The sequence below is a fragment of the Orbicella franksi genome, chromosome 9 (assembly GCF_964199315.1).
Source record: "Orbicella franksi chromosome 9, jaOrbFran1.1, whole genome shotgun sequence".
Lineage (NCBI taxonomy): Eukaryota > Metazoa > Cnidaria > Anthozoa > Scleractinia > Merulinidae > Orbicella > Orbicella franksi.
In genome coordinates, this window is record NC_138153.1 from 2,382,411 (window position 1) to 2,396,634 (window position 14,224).

Consider the following 14,224-nt stretch of genomic DNA (forward strand, 5'->3'; position numbering starts at 1 on the left):
TACCGTCTCGGGGGAGGTCCAATATAAAAAGGACGGGGGTGCTCGTTGGAAATTTAAAAAAAAAAAGGTACCAAGACTCCGTTTTATGGGCGTGGCCTCATTTTTTATTAACTGAAACTGACTTTTTTTCGGCTCAATACCCTAAAAGGTACCGCGAAAGCTGCTGAAAACCCAAAGGAACAGCCTAAGACGTACCAAATCCGAACGATTTCGATTAGCAGCCACGTCAATCTTCTAGGTGAGTCCTCCGAAGATGACGCTTAGGGCAGAGTGGGCCTTGGGTTTGAGGAACTCGTTACTGATTGCGTGACGGCTGAAGGTCAGGAGCCAAACAGGAAGAAAAAACAAAGGTGCAGTTTGGTGACTTCGCACGTCATCATCAAGTAGCCGATCAAACCCACGCACATTACAACGTACATGTTGTTTTTGTACCTCTCAAAAAAAGCTTTTCACAGAAACATCCAAAGGGATGTAAACTATTTGCGATACTTCACTTTCTTAGTAAATAGATGCTATGGTTCGCCCTTATTATATTCACAGGCTTTCGCTCATTGTATCAGCCTTACCTAATTGTTATTCACATTTCCATTTCCGGCTTGACCTGCCCGAGCCCTGCATTGGCATTAAATCTAAACGGAGACAGATTAGCTCGAAATGTTGACTCTGGAAGCTCACGCCTTTAATCTCGTTATGTTAAAACCACCAAATACAACGAAAATTACTTTAACAATTACAGTAACTGGCTGTGATGTTGAATAGATCTTTCGAACAGATCTCGAACGGGTATTTTGTTCTTTAATACAGGCGACACCAGCGCCGGAAACAAGTGTTTAAAATTTTTCAGGGTATAGTTATGTAACAATAACATGTTACATGATAATTGTATCGTTCATTCTCGAACCCGAATTAATAGAGCTTTGTTCGGAATCGGTCGGAACCGCCGAAGTGGCCATCATCTTCCCGAATGTTCCATGGTAAGATATTATCGCTAGCGCTATACATATATATATAGCGGGTCAGCGCGCTACATCGAAACAATTCAGAGTTAATGCAAGCATTGGAGACGCTATATAGAAGCTTGGTGTTTGGCAGTGCAACAAAACTAGGGATTTTAAATATCTGGGAAGAAGAAATCAGGTATATATTTACTCATTTCCATTGTATGTTAAGATAGGGCTTAACCATTGCCTTGCTATTAGTTACGTGTGCCGTGTGTGCACTTAAATGCGAAATACAAAATAAAATACAAATTGAACAAAAAAAAAAACCAGCTTTACATTACGGTACGCAGTCTGGCATAATTCTTCATTTTTTCCACCATAGTTTGAAGAGGGGGATGGTTATGACGCCCGCCGCAAACATCAAAATATCAAAATTTATGTTGGAATGTCCACGACCGTGCATGAGTTACCTCGCCAAAACGTTTCTATTGGTTAGTTCTTCAGTCTTTAGATAACAACTGAATCGTGTTTTATGCACGGTCATGGTCAAGGCCGAAAATGTAAACAAAAACAATCACCAAAGGACTTTGTCGGGCTTCATAACTGTTTCAGTCTATAAGCTACGTTTCCACTTTATATTTTTCGTTCACCTGAAGCGATTCAATACCACGTGACAAAAATTTATATACCTACGTCACTTAAGAATGACTTCACATGTTGACATATTCAATGCCTTATGGACGAATACGAAGCGAAAACTTAAATTCATATCAGGTTAGACTTCACTGACCAAGATACAAAGCATCAGTTTTAATCAGAAATAAAATACGCTAATAAAATAGAGGTGCTATATTAAGAACGACTAAACTTTACCAATATTTAATGACACTGAAAGTGTATTTTTGGTGAGTTAAGTGCTAAAACTTGTTTGTCCTAAATTGCGCAATTACAAGCCACCGGAAGTTTAACAAAGACAGCAGAGAGTGTATCAAAGTTGTCTTTCACTGATGCATACCTGAGTTGTAAGGCTGACTCCGTTAAGAACTGAGACGTCTGCTAGTTAGTGAGATGTTGCACTTCTAACGAGAAAACTGCTCACCTAACTAGTGTATGTGATCGATTTTCCCTCACGTCAGTGTGCAAGATTTATGATGTTCCAAAATTAAAAATAACCCTGAGGTCAGAAGCATGTTAGACAGTGTTCATTGCTTGCTGTGAGCCTACAGACAACAGCATAATAATCTTGGAAACCCTGTGTTTCCTGATAACAATGCCAGCAACTTTTAATTTGGGTAAGGACGGTAAGTTTCAATTTATGAGGAGGGTGAATAGGGGTATGCAAATCCGCCGATCCATGCCGTTTTTTTTTTCACCAAATCCGTCGATTGCTCACCTGACTTGTGTACGTGATCGATTTTCCCTCACGCCAATGTACAAGATTTATGATGTTCCAAAATTAAAGGACGGTAAGTTTCATTTTATGATCTTTTATAGACCAAAGTGTTTTAGCGGACAATGCACTTCTCGTAAATTCATAGGAAACTACAACCGGGACCGATTGGAATTTTCCATATCCTCACTGTGCTATAATGAGGTCACTCATTCCCCGCTTTGAAACAGTGCCTATGAAATGAAAAAAAAAATTGCTGCTTATTTGAAATGTTTTTCAAAATAAAAAAGACTGGCGTTTTCCTTTTTGGCATATCTTTTCCGATTTAGAGATATTGACGTTTTTGTATTAGGCAAATTAGGAAAGTGATCGCGTCATAAGTAGTGCCACTGAAACAGTATACCGGTAAAACACTGAATCAACGGAATATCTCTAAAAATATTGGAGCGGTGTTCTTCAAACTTGGCACCAGAAATGTACATCACAAAAGAAACAAAATGGCATATGTGATAGGTTACTCGGGATGCGACCTGGACAACTATCGCATCATAAAAATCTCGAGATCATAATCTAATTGTTTTATAAAGGCTATTATTATATCTCTCAGTTAGTACGCGCGCTGTGATTGGTCAATTTAGCGGGCAGTACTCTCCTGTACGGCTCGCTAAAATTTAAAGTTGGTTTTGTTGCCAAACTGTTTCGTGACTTATCGCTAAGTTTTCTTAACTTTTATAGCAACTAAAAGTTTAAAACTTTCTTATACTCTAAATTATGTAATAAAGAGTGCTAACGACTTAAAAACAGTTTCAAACTGACTCGTTTTGCTTTCGAGGTGCGTCAGAAATTTGAAGCATTTCCGAGTCCGCGTGAATACAAATCGTTTGCGAACCCGTCAGGGACACAGTAGAGATGTAATAAATATCTTACTAAACTCGTTTTCTCGATCCATACTGTAAGTTATGGCTCCTCGTTTTGTCCCCTTCGATTTATGGCCCAAGCGCGAAGCGGCCCGTGGAACCCAAGATCGGCATCTACGATGCCTCAACAAACACTTTAGTGCGAATCGCGTCAATCAATTCGTGGTAAGTGTTTGTTTAGTCATCTATTTGACAATTAGATTATGTTGTCATAATAGTTCCTTTTCAGATGTTTTATAAAAGGCTAAAAGTTACTAAATTTTTTTTTTAAAAAACCGAACGTTTTCGACCGTACGGTCATCATCAGTGGTATATGATGGAAATTTACATACAACTTGGTTTTGTTCGATTAAGTTATCCCCGAAGGGAACAGTTTCGCAATGAAAGAATGCACTTGTTCTTTTAGGGTTGGTTTCTCGCAAGCAATTAGCAGGCCTTGCATTATTTTCCTCCGGAAAGTGTTTTTCTCGGTGCTCGCAATGTTCCATGTGTATGCGTGGGTTGGATGTTTTGCGAGGTGACTGACCGGTTCGGAGTTGTTAGACTTGTTCTCGTGTTCTGCCTTTCGTACTGCGAAGTTTCTTTTTGTTTCCCCAATGTAGGTTTTCCGGCCACGAGAGTCGTCATGGGCCCGATGAGGATGAGTGAATGTAGGTTTCGCCACATGCGCACTCAGCACGATAGATGACATTTGATTTGTGCGGGTTTTTATCTTTGAGACTGAATAAACTTTTGATTTTCCTTGTTTGCCACAACATGATAAACGTAAAACGCCCATCCGTAAGAGTATTTAGTTTGTTTATAAAAATCTTGCTGAGTTTCTCGTTGTCGAACGAGTAGGGTAATTTAATAAATACTTTCCTGCTCTCTTCAAACAGTTACTCTGGGATTAAATTCTCTTCCTTATCTGTTTGGTCGTGGAAACGGGAATTCCCCTCGGGTATAACTCAATTGAACAAAACCAAGTTGTATGTAAATTTCCATCATATGCCACTGATGATGACCGTACGGTCGTAAACGTTTTGGTTTTTAAAAAATTGTAGTAACTTTTAGCCTTTCATAAAACATCCAAAAAGGAACTATTATGACAACATCATCTAATTGTCAAATAGATGACTAAACAAACACTTGCCACGAATTGATTGACGCGATTCGCACTAAAGTGTTTGTTGAGGCATCGTAGATGCCGATCCTGGGTTCCACGGGCCGCTAGCTATCTTGGTCTCTTGATGTCAGCAAAACTGGGGAGAGTACACAATACTCGTAGGTAGGGGTGGTAACGCCACCGCCTCTATCCACGGGCATTTTGTACTCTCCCCAGTTTCGCTCTCGTCAACAAACCAAGATGGGTAAACAATCGACAGTACGATCTCAGGGAAAAATAGGGAACTGTGAACAGTCTAAGATCTAGCCTATTTCAAAATTCGCTTTGTTATAGTTTATTTACTCTTGCGGAGTAATGGCATCATGACCAAAGAGGCGTCGAACAATAAATGTTTCCTTAATTTTAGCGGAATTATCAGTTAGTGCTAGAAATCAGAAAACTCTCCCAAGCAAATTAAGATAGACTATGAAAAAGGCAAGCTGAGTTTTTCAGTATACCCGAATGCAATCAGTTTTTAAATCTTCTCCAATTTTGATCATCCACGCCCTGTTAACTTTTTCTGTGTTTCATTTTGGTTGTTCGGAGTTTTGCACGTTCTTTTGAACTTTCATTTAATTTCTTGAGTTGGATATTGACAAACCATTGTTGACTGTCAAGGATTTGTCTTAATATCGACCAATGCTAGCCAAAATGCATCCCGCAGGTTTGCATATACCGCAAAAGAGCCATTCAAGATTAAAATTACCGGACTAAACACAAGAAAAATCATCAAACACCACCATACTGCAGGCGTGTTTTTGCCTCGGTCTCTCATACTTGTTCTGTCCACGCTTTCGGCTCTTTGCGCTTTCGAATAGCGACTTAGGAAAAAAAACCTGCTGTTTTGCAATCTACCCATTAGCACAGTTTTGTAAACACGGTAAAGGTTTTTCAGACGGGTATTTCGTAATTACTTTTCGTGTTATTCAATTTGGTAACTGAGAAAAGGGAAAGTCTGCATACGGGCCAAGTGGCCAATAAGGCCAGTTTCTGTAGCATGAAGCGACTAGGAATATTTCTACTTCTCCCTGTATGGGATGCTAGTCCATCGCAGGGTTACCCAAAGCATTAAATTCGCTGGTACTCATTTATACACCTGGATGGAGAGAGGTACTGTGAGAGTTATGGTAAAGAGCTCTTTTCGAAGTTGACTTTTCTAGAGGCAATTTCAGGCCATTTTGAGGTTTCTGCTCTACATCGGCCTCACCTTGGATTAAATTGTATCTACTTGAAATTTCTTTCTGTAGTGAACAGAAGTAGTCAGAAGCAGAAGCAGCAGCAGTAGCAGTAGAGGTACTAGTATTAGTAGTAGTGGTAGCAGCAGTAGTAGTAGTAGTAGTAGTAGTAGTAGAGGTACTTGTAGTAGAAATAGTAGTAGTCGGCGTCGTGGTGGTGTTGACAGGTAGTGAATTTGATCTACACGTCAAGTTCTGAAGTTTAAATTTTCGTCACATAAGTGTTGATGATTATAAACAATTATTGGATGAGGTTTTCGTGATATCCAGAACAATCAAGGTCGAGGTAGGGGTTTCAGCCGCACCCGAAGGCTGATGCTGATAACCCTTACCGAGACCTTGATTAATTTGGATATCACAAAAACCGAATCTAATAATTGTTTTATTATACATTGAATGACGAAAAAAAAAAAAAAAAAGAAAAAAATTCGCGTGAACTTGACATGAATACCCATAGAAATCATGCACCGCGGTCATACATGGCGTGATTACCCGTGGCCTTGCGTGTCCTTGACATGATTATTGCATAATCTGCAGCTAGATGATGTCACAGGCACTAATTTTGAAAACTCACGGTACGCTTTCAGCCAATCAGAAAAGAGATAGTGAGTTCAATATATAATAACGAGAAAACCAAAAATGTAAGACTATTTACACATCAAATACGGAAAACAGGATGGGCGCAAATATCAAACGTTAACAAAAAAGAATTGGTTCATCCGTGTGCGTATATTGATCGAGTTATGGATGCACTTGGGAAGTTTAGAGAGCACACAAGAAGCTAGAGTTGCTCTCAGCTGCGCCGCGAAGAACTCTTACCCTTCTGTCGTGCTCTCCAAACTTCCTAAGTGCATCCATAACTCGATATACGCACGCTAAGCATGGACCAATTCTTAGCTTAATTGTTACAAAGCGTCCAAAATCATCTTTACAGACTGTTGTAGACGGGTCAGTTTTACTTATTTTCATCTAGGTTGAATCTCAACAGACTACTCTCGGCACGTAATTCTTTCGTTATACTTCAATCAAAGGAAAGCACCAAAATATCTTAATCTGAGTTTCTCAAATTTCCTTTTACAGGTTGCATTAAGGGTGAACTGTTCCATAACAATACAGTAGAGATTCCTTTTTGCTTTGAACATTAGAATTACTATTTCCCGAAATAGGTGTTTCGACTTCTCGAAACATCTGAAACTTTATTTATTGTCTGAACAACATTCTGAAAACAAATAATATTTCTATATGCTCCTTTTTTCCAATTTAATGTACACATTTCCTTCTCTTAATAGCTTTTTTCTCTTAAATCTCCATAGAAACATAATAACTGGAGGCTGACTAGAAAACCCTTAGTTACTTGAGTCTCCAGACTCATATAGTACACCTAATATATATGTAAAAAAAATGTAAATGTCCGAGTAAATAAAGTTATTGTTATTGTTGTTGAAGTCTTCTGTTAGCAAGTGAAAGAAGCTCAGCCAGTTGAAGCAGAATATCGAAAGTATTTATACTGTGGGAACTTATCGTTAAAAATGACCCTGAGGGCCGTTTCCTGTAGTCGTCTGTGGTTTACGTATCACTGGAAAGAAGACATGACCGCTAAATATACTCAGATGGTAATGTGACTCAGTTTATTATAATGATTTCGGGAATCATTATTCCATAGTGCTTCGGGAGACCTCTGTCCTTAAAATTATTGAAAAATTTCAAGTAGCTACCGTTGTCGCCCAAATGGTCTTGTTTGATTAGACTTTGGTGTGCTACAGACAAATATATTAGAAGGACAGACACTGAGACAGAAAGATAGATAGATAGGCCATATTCGAGTATGATCCATTTATTATTAAAGCTGCAGGCAATAAATAAGCAAGGTGGTGTGTGATTTTAGTTAGCTGATCCGCTAACTGAATTTCAAAGCCATGTTGTTGTTGTTGGTGGACGGAAATCCTTTTAAAGTCATTACTTTTCATAGCAATTTTTTATGTGTGGGAGGAAGAGAGTGGGAACTCGATGAATACAATCTGGTAAAAAGCATAGAATGAATGAACCCTTTTCAATGACTTGCTTCACAGAGATTCGCGTAGTGTTTGATTGGTTCCTTTGCTCGTTTGACCAATCAGAAGCACGGAATTTACTTTACGTCTCTTCATGGTATTTGAAAATGACGCCCATACAGTAGTGACGTCTGTTTCGTCCTGACAACTAGTTCTTTATTAAAACCATTTTAACTTTTTGAGTGACGTGTTAATTTCGTAATCATACCTTTTTTCATTGTCAGGTGTTTTACTTACGCGGAGATCAGAACCTCTTGAACATGAATAAGCTAAGTCAACAAAAACGCCTTGATTGGGCAGAGCATGGAATGAATTGCTCAGACGACCTTTGTGTGCTTCCAGTCTGTATTAACTGGAAGGCATTCAGACAAGCAATTGCTCGCCAGAACGGCAGACAGACGCAAGACATGCATACCAGAAGCAAAGATGCGAACCAACATAAGAGTGGACTGGTTCGTGGCCATATCAACGACGAACAATTTCTGCAGTTCCAAAGGGAGGTGCAGGAGTTTGAACGAGTTCAGTTTAATATCAGTGAGTATTTAGCCGTCAAACCAAATGTTAACCCACTTCAGGTTTACCAAGCAGTGGACAAGGTGGGAAGCCAGCAGGTATCTCAAGTCACTAGTTACGGTCCTATGCAAGACATTGAGAAACCGACTATTCCTAACTTCGACTTAGAACAGTTTGTTTCACTTGATTCGTTTGTCGTTCCTCCAGAGAAGAAAGAAGACATCAAAAATGATAAATACCCACAGAATGATCATGCTGATATCCCGACTGAATTTCCAGTTGGACCCAGTGTTCTCAAGGAGACCGTTTGCAGCCAAAAGGAAAGTAAGGAACAACTTCAAGGAATTCAGGCTAAAGGTACCAACAAAATCTTTGGAATTCTGTCAGAAATATTACACGTGCTTGAAGCTCCTATGTCTGCAGAGCTTGAAGCATTTTGTATTCAAGTCCTCCAAAAGGCACATAAAGATATTCAAAATAAAAGCCTTTTAATGTCCTCTCCGACGATGTGCCCATGGGAGACCTCAGAGTTGGACATATTCTACCATCAGTGACACTTAACTAAGCGTTTCACTTATATTCAAAAAACGATAATGGTGATGATGAAGATAAGTTACAATTATTCTATGAGCCCACGTTGGATGCGAGGTAAAAATAATAATCCAATTCAAGAGCGAATGGAATAATTGTTTCTCAACTCAGTTATCTGATAATCCATCAAGTAATTCGTCATGACCGTGATGGTGTTTGGATTTTCGACCTTAACTAGCATAGATTTTCACGATTTTATTTCTCTTTTTCCCCTAATTTCGGCTCTCCTCTCGGTGTTTGGAAATGCGGTCAAACACGGTCTTTCGTACTTGATGTATTACTTCTATATAATTTTGTAATCGACTTGATGATATGAACATTTCAGTTAGATCTGAACGACGCGGATGATATGAATAGGCAGCAAAATTTCTCGCGCATTATTCGCTTTTTGAGTTGAATGATTTAAGCACCTCAGGAAAGAGAGCGAGACAGAATTTTCTTCCTTAAGTACTCTTTGCATAATCAGCTCCAATTATGTCTTCGTTTTGAAAAATTGCGACAAACGGAAGGTTTACGGGAAAATCTGACGTCATGACGTTGCTAAAAAATTTACCGATGCCTCAGATGCAAGTCGTCATCAAATCATCGTCAAGATTACAAATTGTGTTGCTTAGGGCCTCCACAGACTAGACAGTTGTCGACAACTATTTGTTATCGTCAAGTAATTGTGTCTAGTGCAAGAATTCCACACATTGCAGTGTTATTTGTTGATGTCTAAATCAGGTCAGAGAGACTTTGGAAAATAACGTTCAGTACGCATGCTCAAAACACAACACGCATGCTCAAATGTGTGTCATGTTGTCGACAACTTAAGAGTCTCTGTCCATAAAAATGGAAAATAACTCGGCAAGGGTCGAAAATTCGATTTCGCTCGTATTTTCATGGTAGATAGGCTAGGGCATGACAAAAACTACTGGATAGTTTTTTTGGCAAAATATCCTTTCATTTCAAAGAAATATGCAAATTACCAACTTCCGTTAAAATCTTCATTTGACGCACCATTTTATTAAACAAGTTTGAGAGCCTCGCATGCAAAACCACATCATTCTTCCGTCTTTAAAACACTCAAATATTTTTGTGCAATGTTTAAATGTGTACTGGGTTGGTTTTATGGAATGTTGCGTTGTCTTTTTGGGTGCAAAATAATTACATTTCGAAGACATGAATTTCATTCACTTAAAAGTACTTCGTGTATATAATTAATTTTCACCATGTGCGAAACCTTCAAATGGATTAAGCTTCTGGTGGTTGAATCGCAGAAGGCTGATCTACAGATTCCTGTAAAAATTTCTTTGGGCAAATGATTGTGAGCGACGCGAGAGCTTTTCAAAATTCGTTAAAAATGCAAATATTTGACCATTCGTCGTCAAGTTTCAATTTACGGGTTAGACGTACATTTTAGCATGCGCCACATGACTTGACCTATAATAAGTTGAAATAGACACAGACCTGATAATGTTCTAGCCTTATTTGTTGCGAAAGGCAGGTCCAAAGCCGATTTGACGTGTTTCTAGTCGATCTCTCACCATTCGTCGCACATGAAGCAGAAGTTTGCTTTTGTTTACAAAAGGTTAACGTCCGATGTACATCGCCAACTGTCAACCTATTATTGGTCGAATACCATGAATCTGTGACCATCTTTCTGCGCATATGGAGATCACTGCATCTAAGTCAAAAACGGCTGAGTCATTTGTAGATAGTTGCTTGCTTTGCACTGCGCCAAAATAATACGTTTGATCGATTGCTGACCATTGCTGATAAGCGTGTCGGCGCAGCACAATTTTACAGCCGTTGCTTGTTCGTCACGCAATGCTGTCACGGCATATGCTGCACATTTAAAGACGGAAGAATGATGAGGTTTTGCATGCGAGGCTCTCAAACTTGCTTAATAAAATGGTGCGTCAAATGACGATTTTAACGGAAGTTGGTAATTTGCATGTTTCTTTGAAATAAAAGGATATTTTGCCAAAAACACTATCCAGTAGTTTTTGTCATGCCCTAGCCTATCTACCATAAGAATATGAGCGAAATCGAACTTTCGACCCTTGCCGCGAAATTAAGAATTTGTCTGATTTTTGCAGGCAGGCACTCTTAAGTAGTTTCCCTTTTCGAAAAGGGAGACTGCTTAGTTGTAGTCAACAAAAAAACTTAGCGTTAAGTTGACCACAATTTAGCGTGTAGTTGTCTGTGGAGGCCCTTGGAATCAATTAAGCTCTGACTGAAGTATAATAGGACAAGTACCAAAATTAAGGTAACAAACTCTGCTAGAGTTTCTGTAAGTTTAATTTCAAGCGAAAATCCATTTTCAATAGTTGAACGATATTGTGTCCGTTGTCGGATCTTGCCGTGAATGGTTTGCTTATTTTCTTCTTCATTCAATAACTTTTGTTGTACCTTTACTTGTAAGCCTTTTCCATTAGTTTAGTCAGTTGTGACATTCTGTTGCTTCTTTTAGCTTCCGGGATGCAATCATTTTATAAGTCTTCTGTGATCTATTACTGAAGAGACACATGGCAACATGGAATTTATTTGTCAAGTAGGCAATTCTATTATTCTATTATATAAGTTGATGTTATATGACTAAGAAACAGGGAAGAAGGATTAACAATGACTGTCTAACTGAATATTAAAGAGATCGTTTTCACGTGACGTCATCACTTTCTAAAATCCAAAACTAAAGAGCCACCAAAGTTTTTATCCTCATCATAAGATGCGGTATATTCATATCTGTTTATAATCTTACATTTACATTGGGTTATCAGTTTTAATACTGTCAAATGTTACCCTCGTAAAATAAAGTCTTACCTACCTACCTACCTACCTTAAAGCTCAATAGCATGCTTCGTTTGGAAACCAGAGCATTTTGAATTCCAGGGTTATGGAAGTGCCTGACACAAGGCTACGATCGAGTTTATTGAAAAACATACACTCATCTCATGATTTTGAGCCTTTTTAGAAGTTAGAGCATTGGGAAAATCTAATCTGTGACCGAAGCTCACAGTTTTCCTCGAGCTACGCTCTCGGAAAACTGTTCGCTTCTCGCAACAGATAATGTCCGCAGACAAATATCCGAGCATATTTTCACGCCAAATGGAGGCTATTGTTTACTGATACCAGTACAAGTGTAAGTAGTGTTGACTTGTGTTAAGTAGCAGTAGCTTGTTAGAAGTGTCCATATTGTATTATAAGTAACTGCAGCATTGTAAGTGGTGCAAGTCTTGTAAGTAATACAACACAATATAACGCCATGCATAATACAATAGCAGCATTGTAAAATACAATACATCCGTAAAAATAAAAATCAATACAATAATTTGAACCTGGCTGCTGCTTGCCGTTTTGCCGGCACTTAAAAATAAAAGCTAATAGTATACATGGTTTCCCGGCCTAGGGGTAAAAATGAACTTCTTTTTTCTCCAATCAGAAGCTCAGAAATGGTATTTAGTACTTTCTAGGATTTTTTCAAAACGCCCTGTCCTTTTAATTTTATAAACACCTCCCCTCTAAGAACAAAACGGCTTGTGAAATGTCGTATTTTCTACAGGAGTGCCATTATAATTACCCACATGTATCAAATTGAGTCTTTTTGGACTCAAAGCTGAAAGCGATGGGTTTCTTAGTAGTCATAGACATAAGCTATTTGTAGTGTCCTTTCCATCCTGGTCCAGTAGAGAGTTCCTGTTTTTCGATCGCATCGTTGAACAAGCGAGTTGTGTGTGTAGAACACGGCCCGGCAGTAATGATTACACTGCGGACATACAGCCTTGGCTAGGTATCTGGGAATTCTGTGGTGATCTTCGTCTATGGCCCACGTCCACGGACACTTTTGTGTACCTTCCCTTGCTCCAGTGACGAAGTTGATACCCCCATTGATTTGGGTGTGGTTGGAACTGTGCGCGACGAACTTGTTTTCCATGAAGATGAAGCGCTGACGAATCCGCTGCAGCAATTGAGAATCAGTGAATTGCTTTTTCCGCCTCGATGAGCAACTGCTTGAGCTTGGGAGAGACATCAGGCCAATAAGGAAAACCATCATCAAAATAACCAATAACTGAAAGTTAACAAACAGTGCACAATCGTTATAATTGTTACTTGCATGTGTCCCGCAACAGTTCTGACTAAAGGTTTCAGTTCATAGAGCTCAAATTACTTGCATCCAGCTGTAGATATCATACGAATATTTCCCAATTCAAGCAAACTGTTTAATTCGGAAACAATTTCAGATCCAGAGCGAAATCTGTTATCTTAATCAGTTGGCCGTACGGTATATAGCGGGTTTACAGTATCTCCTGGGTAAAATTTATGCAATGTTTGGCCGCATAAAAGTTGAATAAGAAATGCTGCCCACTAAAAAATGCTGCTTACTGTTTTTCACACGGCGCGAATGTTTCAAATTCTGTTTTCGTTACTTTTCGTGTTTTATCCTTACGGGATTTAAATGTTTCCCGCGAAACCGAAGAACTAGAATTCGAGTTTAATAAGTTTAAGCGTATTCCTAATTAAGTGGAAAAGAAGCGGAGCTCAATCAGCCAATAACCATGTTCAACTGCATAACGTCTTTGCAAAAAGGACAATCACACATTATTGGCCAAAATGTTATCCCTTATACAGCATCACAGTGCAGCGCTAGGTCTCCTTACCTTTGCCATCTCTCCAGACTACTTGAGTTTGTTCTTCCTTCCTTCTTCTGAGTTATTTTGTCGATACCGCGAATTTCGTTTCTCGAATTCGTATATTCTTGTTTTCTCTGTGGTTGTGCACTGCCTTAACAAGCGTCTGTAGTGGTAGTGACTTGTGCAACGATTTATATACGTTTCGTAGCTCCAAAAGTATCACAAATGCAGTTAATATTCCACCCACATTTTTTTGTTGTTTTCAGTTTAAGGAAAAAATCCTCCCAATATTGAATATATAGGGTTATAAAACGAGTTCCAATTTAGTGACATGTCGATCTATTTCTGTGAATAAAAAGAGGATAAATTTTCCACGCTCTTTGCGGATGTCACCACGCCTTGCACAGTGAATGCCACGTGCGTTTCGTTTGTGTTCCGCTTTCAATGATTTACTTAAAACTTTTAAATTGACAGATCTCAAATTTAAGATAACCTTAAACGATAAAGGAGTGCTACCCAGCAACACTGTAGCAATTCTATCAATAGGTCTGTTATTTGTTTTTACGGCTACTGGGCAGATCTTATTTAGTTTTCCTCATTTGCTCAGTCACACTATAAATATCCTCTGTGTTCAAAAGAATGCGGTATTTAGTACACTGACCGGATAATTACGTAATCCTCATCCATCCGTGCAAGTTTAATTATTCCGCAACTTTAATGAGGGCGACACATAATTAAGTGAAGTGGATGGCAAACATGTTTTCAAAGAATATCACTTTTGAGAAAGTTATCGTTTCTACAGTGTATAATAATTAAAAAAAATGTCCTA

General features: G+C 38.8%; 1 protein-coding gene across 2 annotated transcripts; it reads left to right on the forward strand.

Moving 5' to 3' along the window:
• The first annotated feature begins 581 nt into the window (after nt 1–581).
• On the forward strand, nt 582–12,882 carry LOC145498226 (uncharacterized). Of its 2 annotated transcripts, none has more exons than XM_081478122.1 (2): nt 582–1,137; nt 7,903–12,882. In XM_081478122.1, the coding sequence occupies exon 2, from the start codon at nt 7,939–7,941 to the stop codon at nt 8,743–8,745; it is 807 nt and encodes a 268-aa protein (XP_081334248.1). In that variant the 5' UTR covers nt 582–1,137; nt 7,903–7,938; the 3' UTR covers nt 8,746–12,882. The 2 variants fall into 2 exon arrangements, with proteins under 2 accessions (XP_081334248.1, XP_081334249.1); XM_081478123.1 differs by lacking the exon at nt 582–1,137 and adding an exon at nt 6,918–7,240.
• The last annotated feature ends 1,342 nt before the right edge of the window (nt 12,883–14,224 follow it).

Excerpts from the sequence above, each read along its gene's own strand:
- LOC145498226 (XM_081478123.1), top strand. The coding sequence starts at position 7,157 with ATGACCCTGAGGGCCGTTTCCTGTAGTCGTCTGTGGTTTACGTATCAC. Across the intron at positions 7,241-7,902 it reads CCGCTAAATATACTCAGATG|GTGTTTTACTTACGCGGAGA; the intron begins GTAATGTGACTC and ends TTTCATTGTCAG.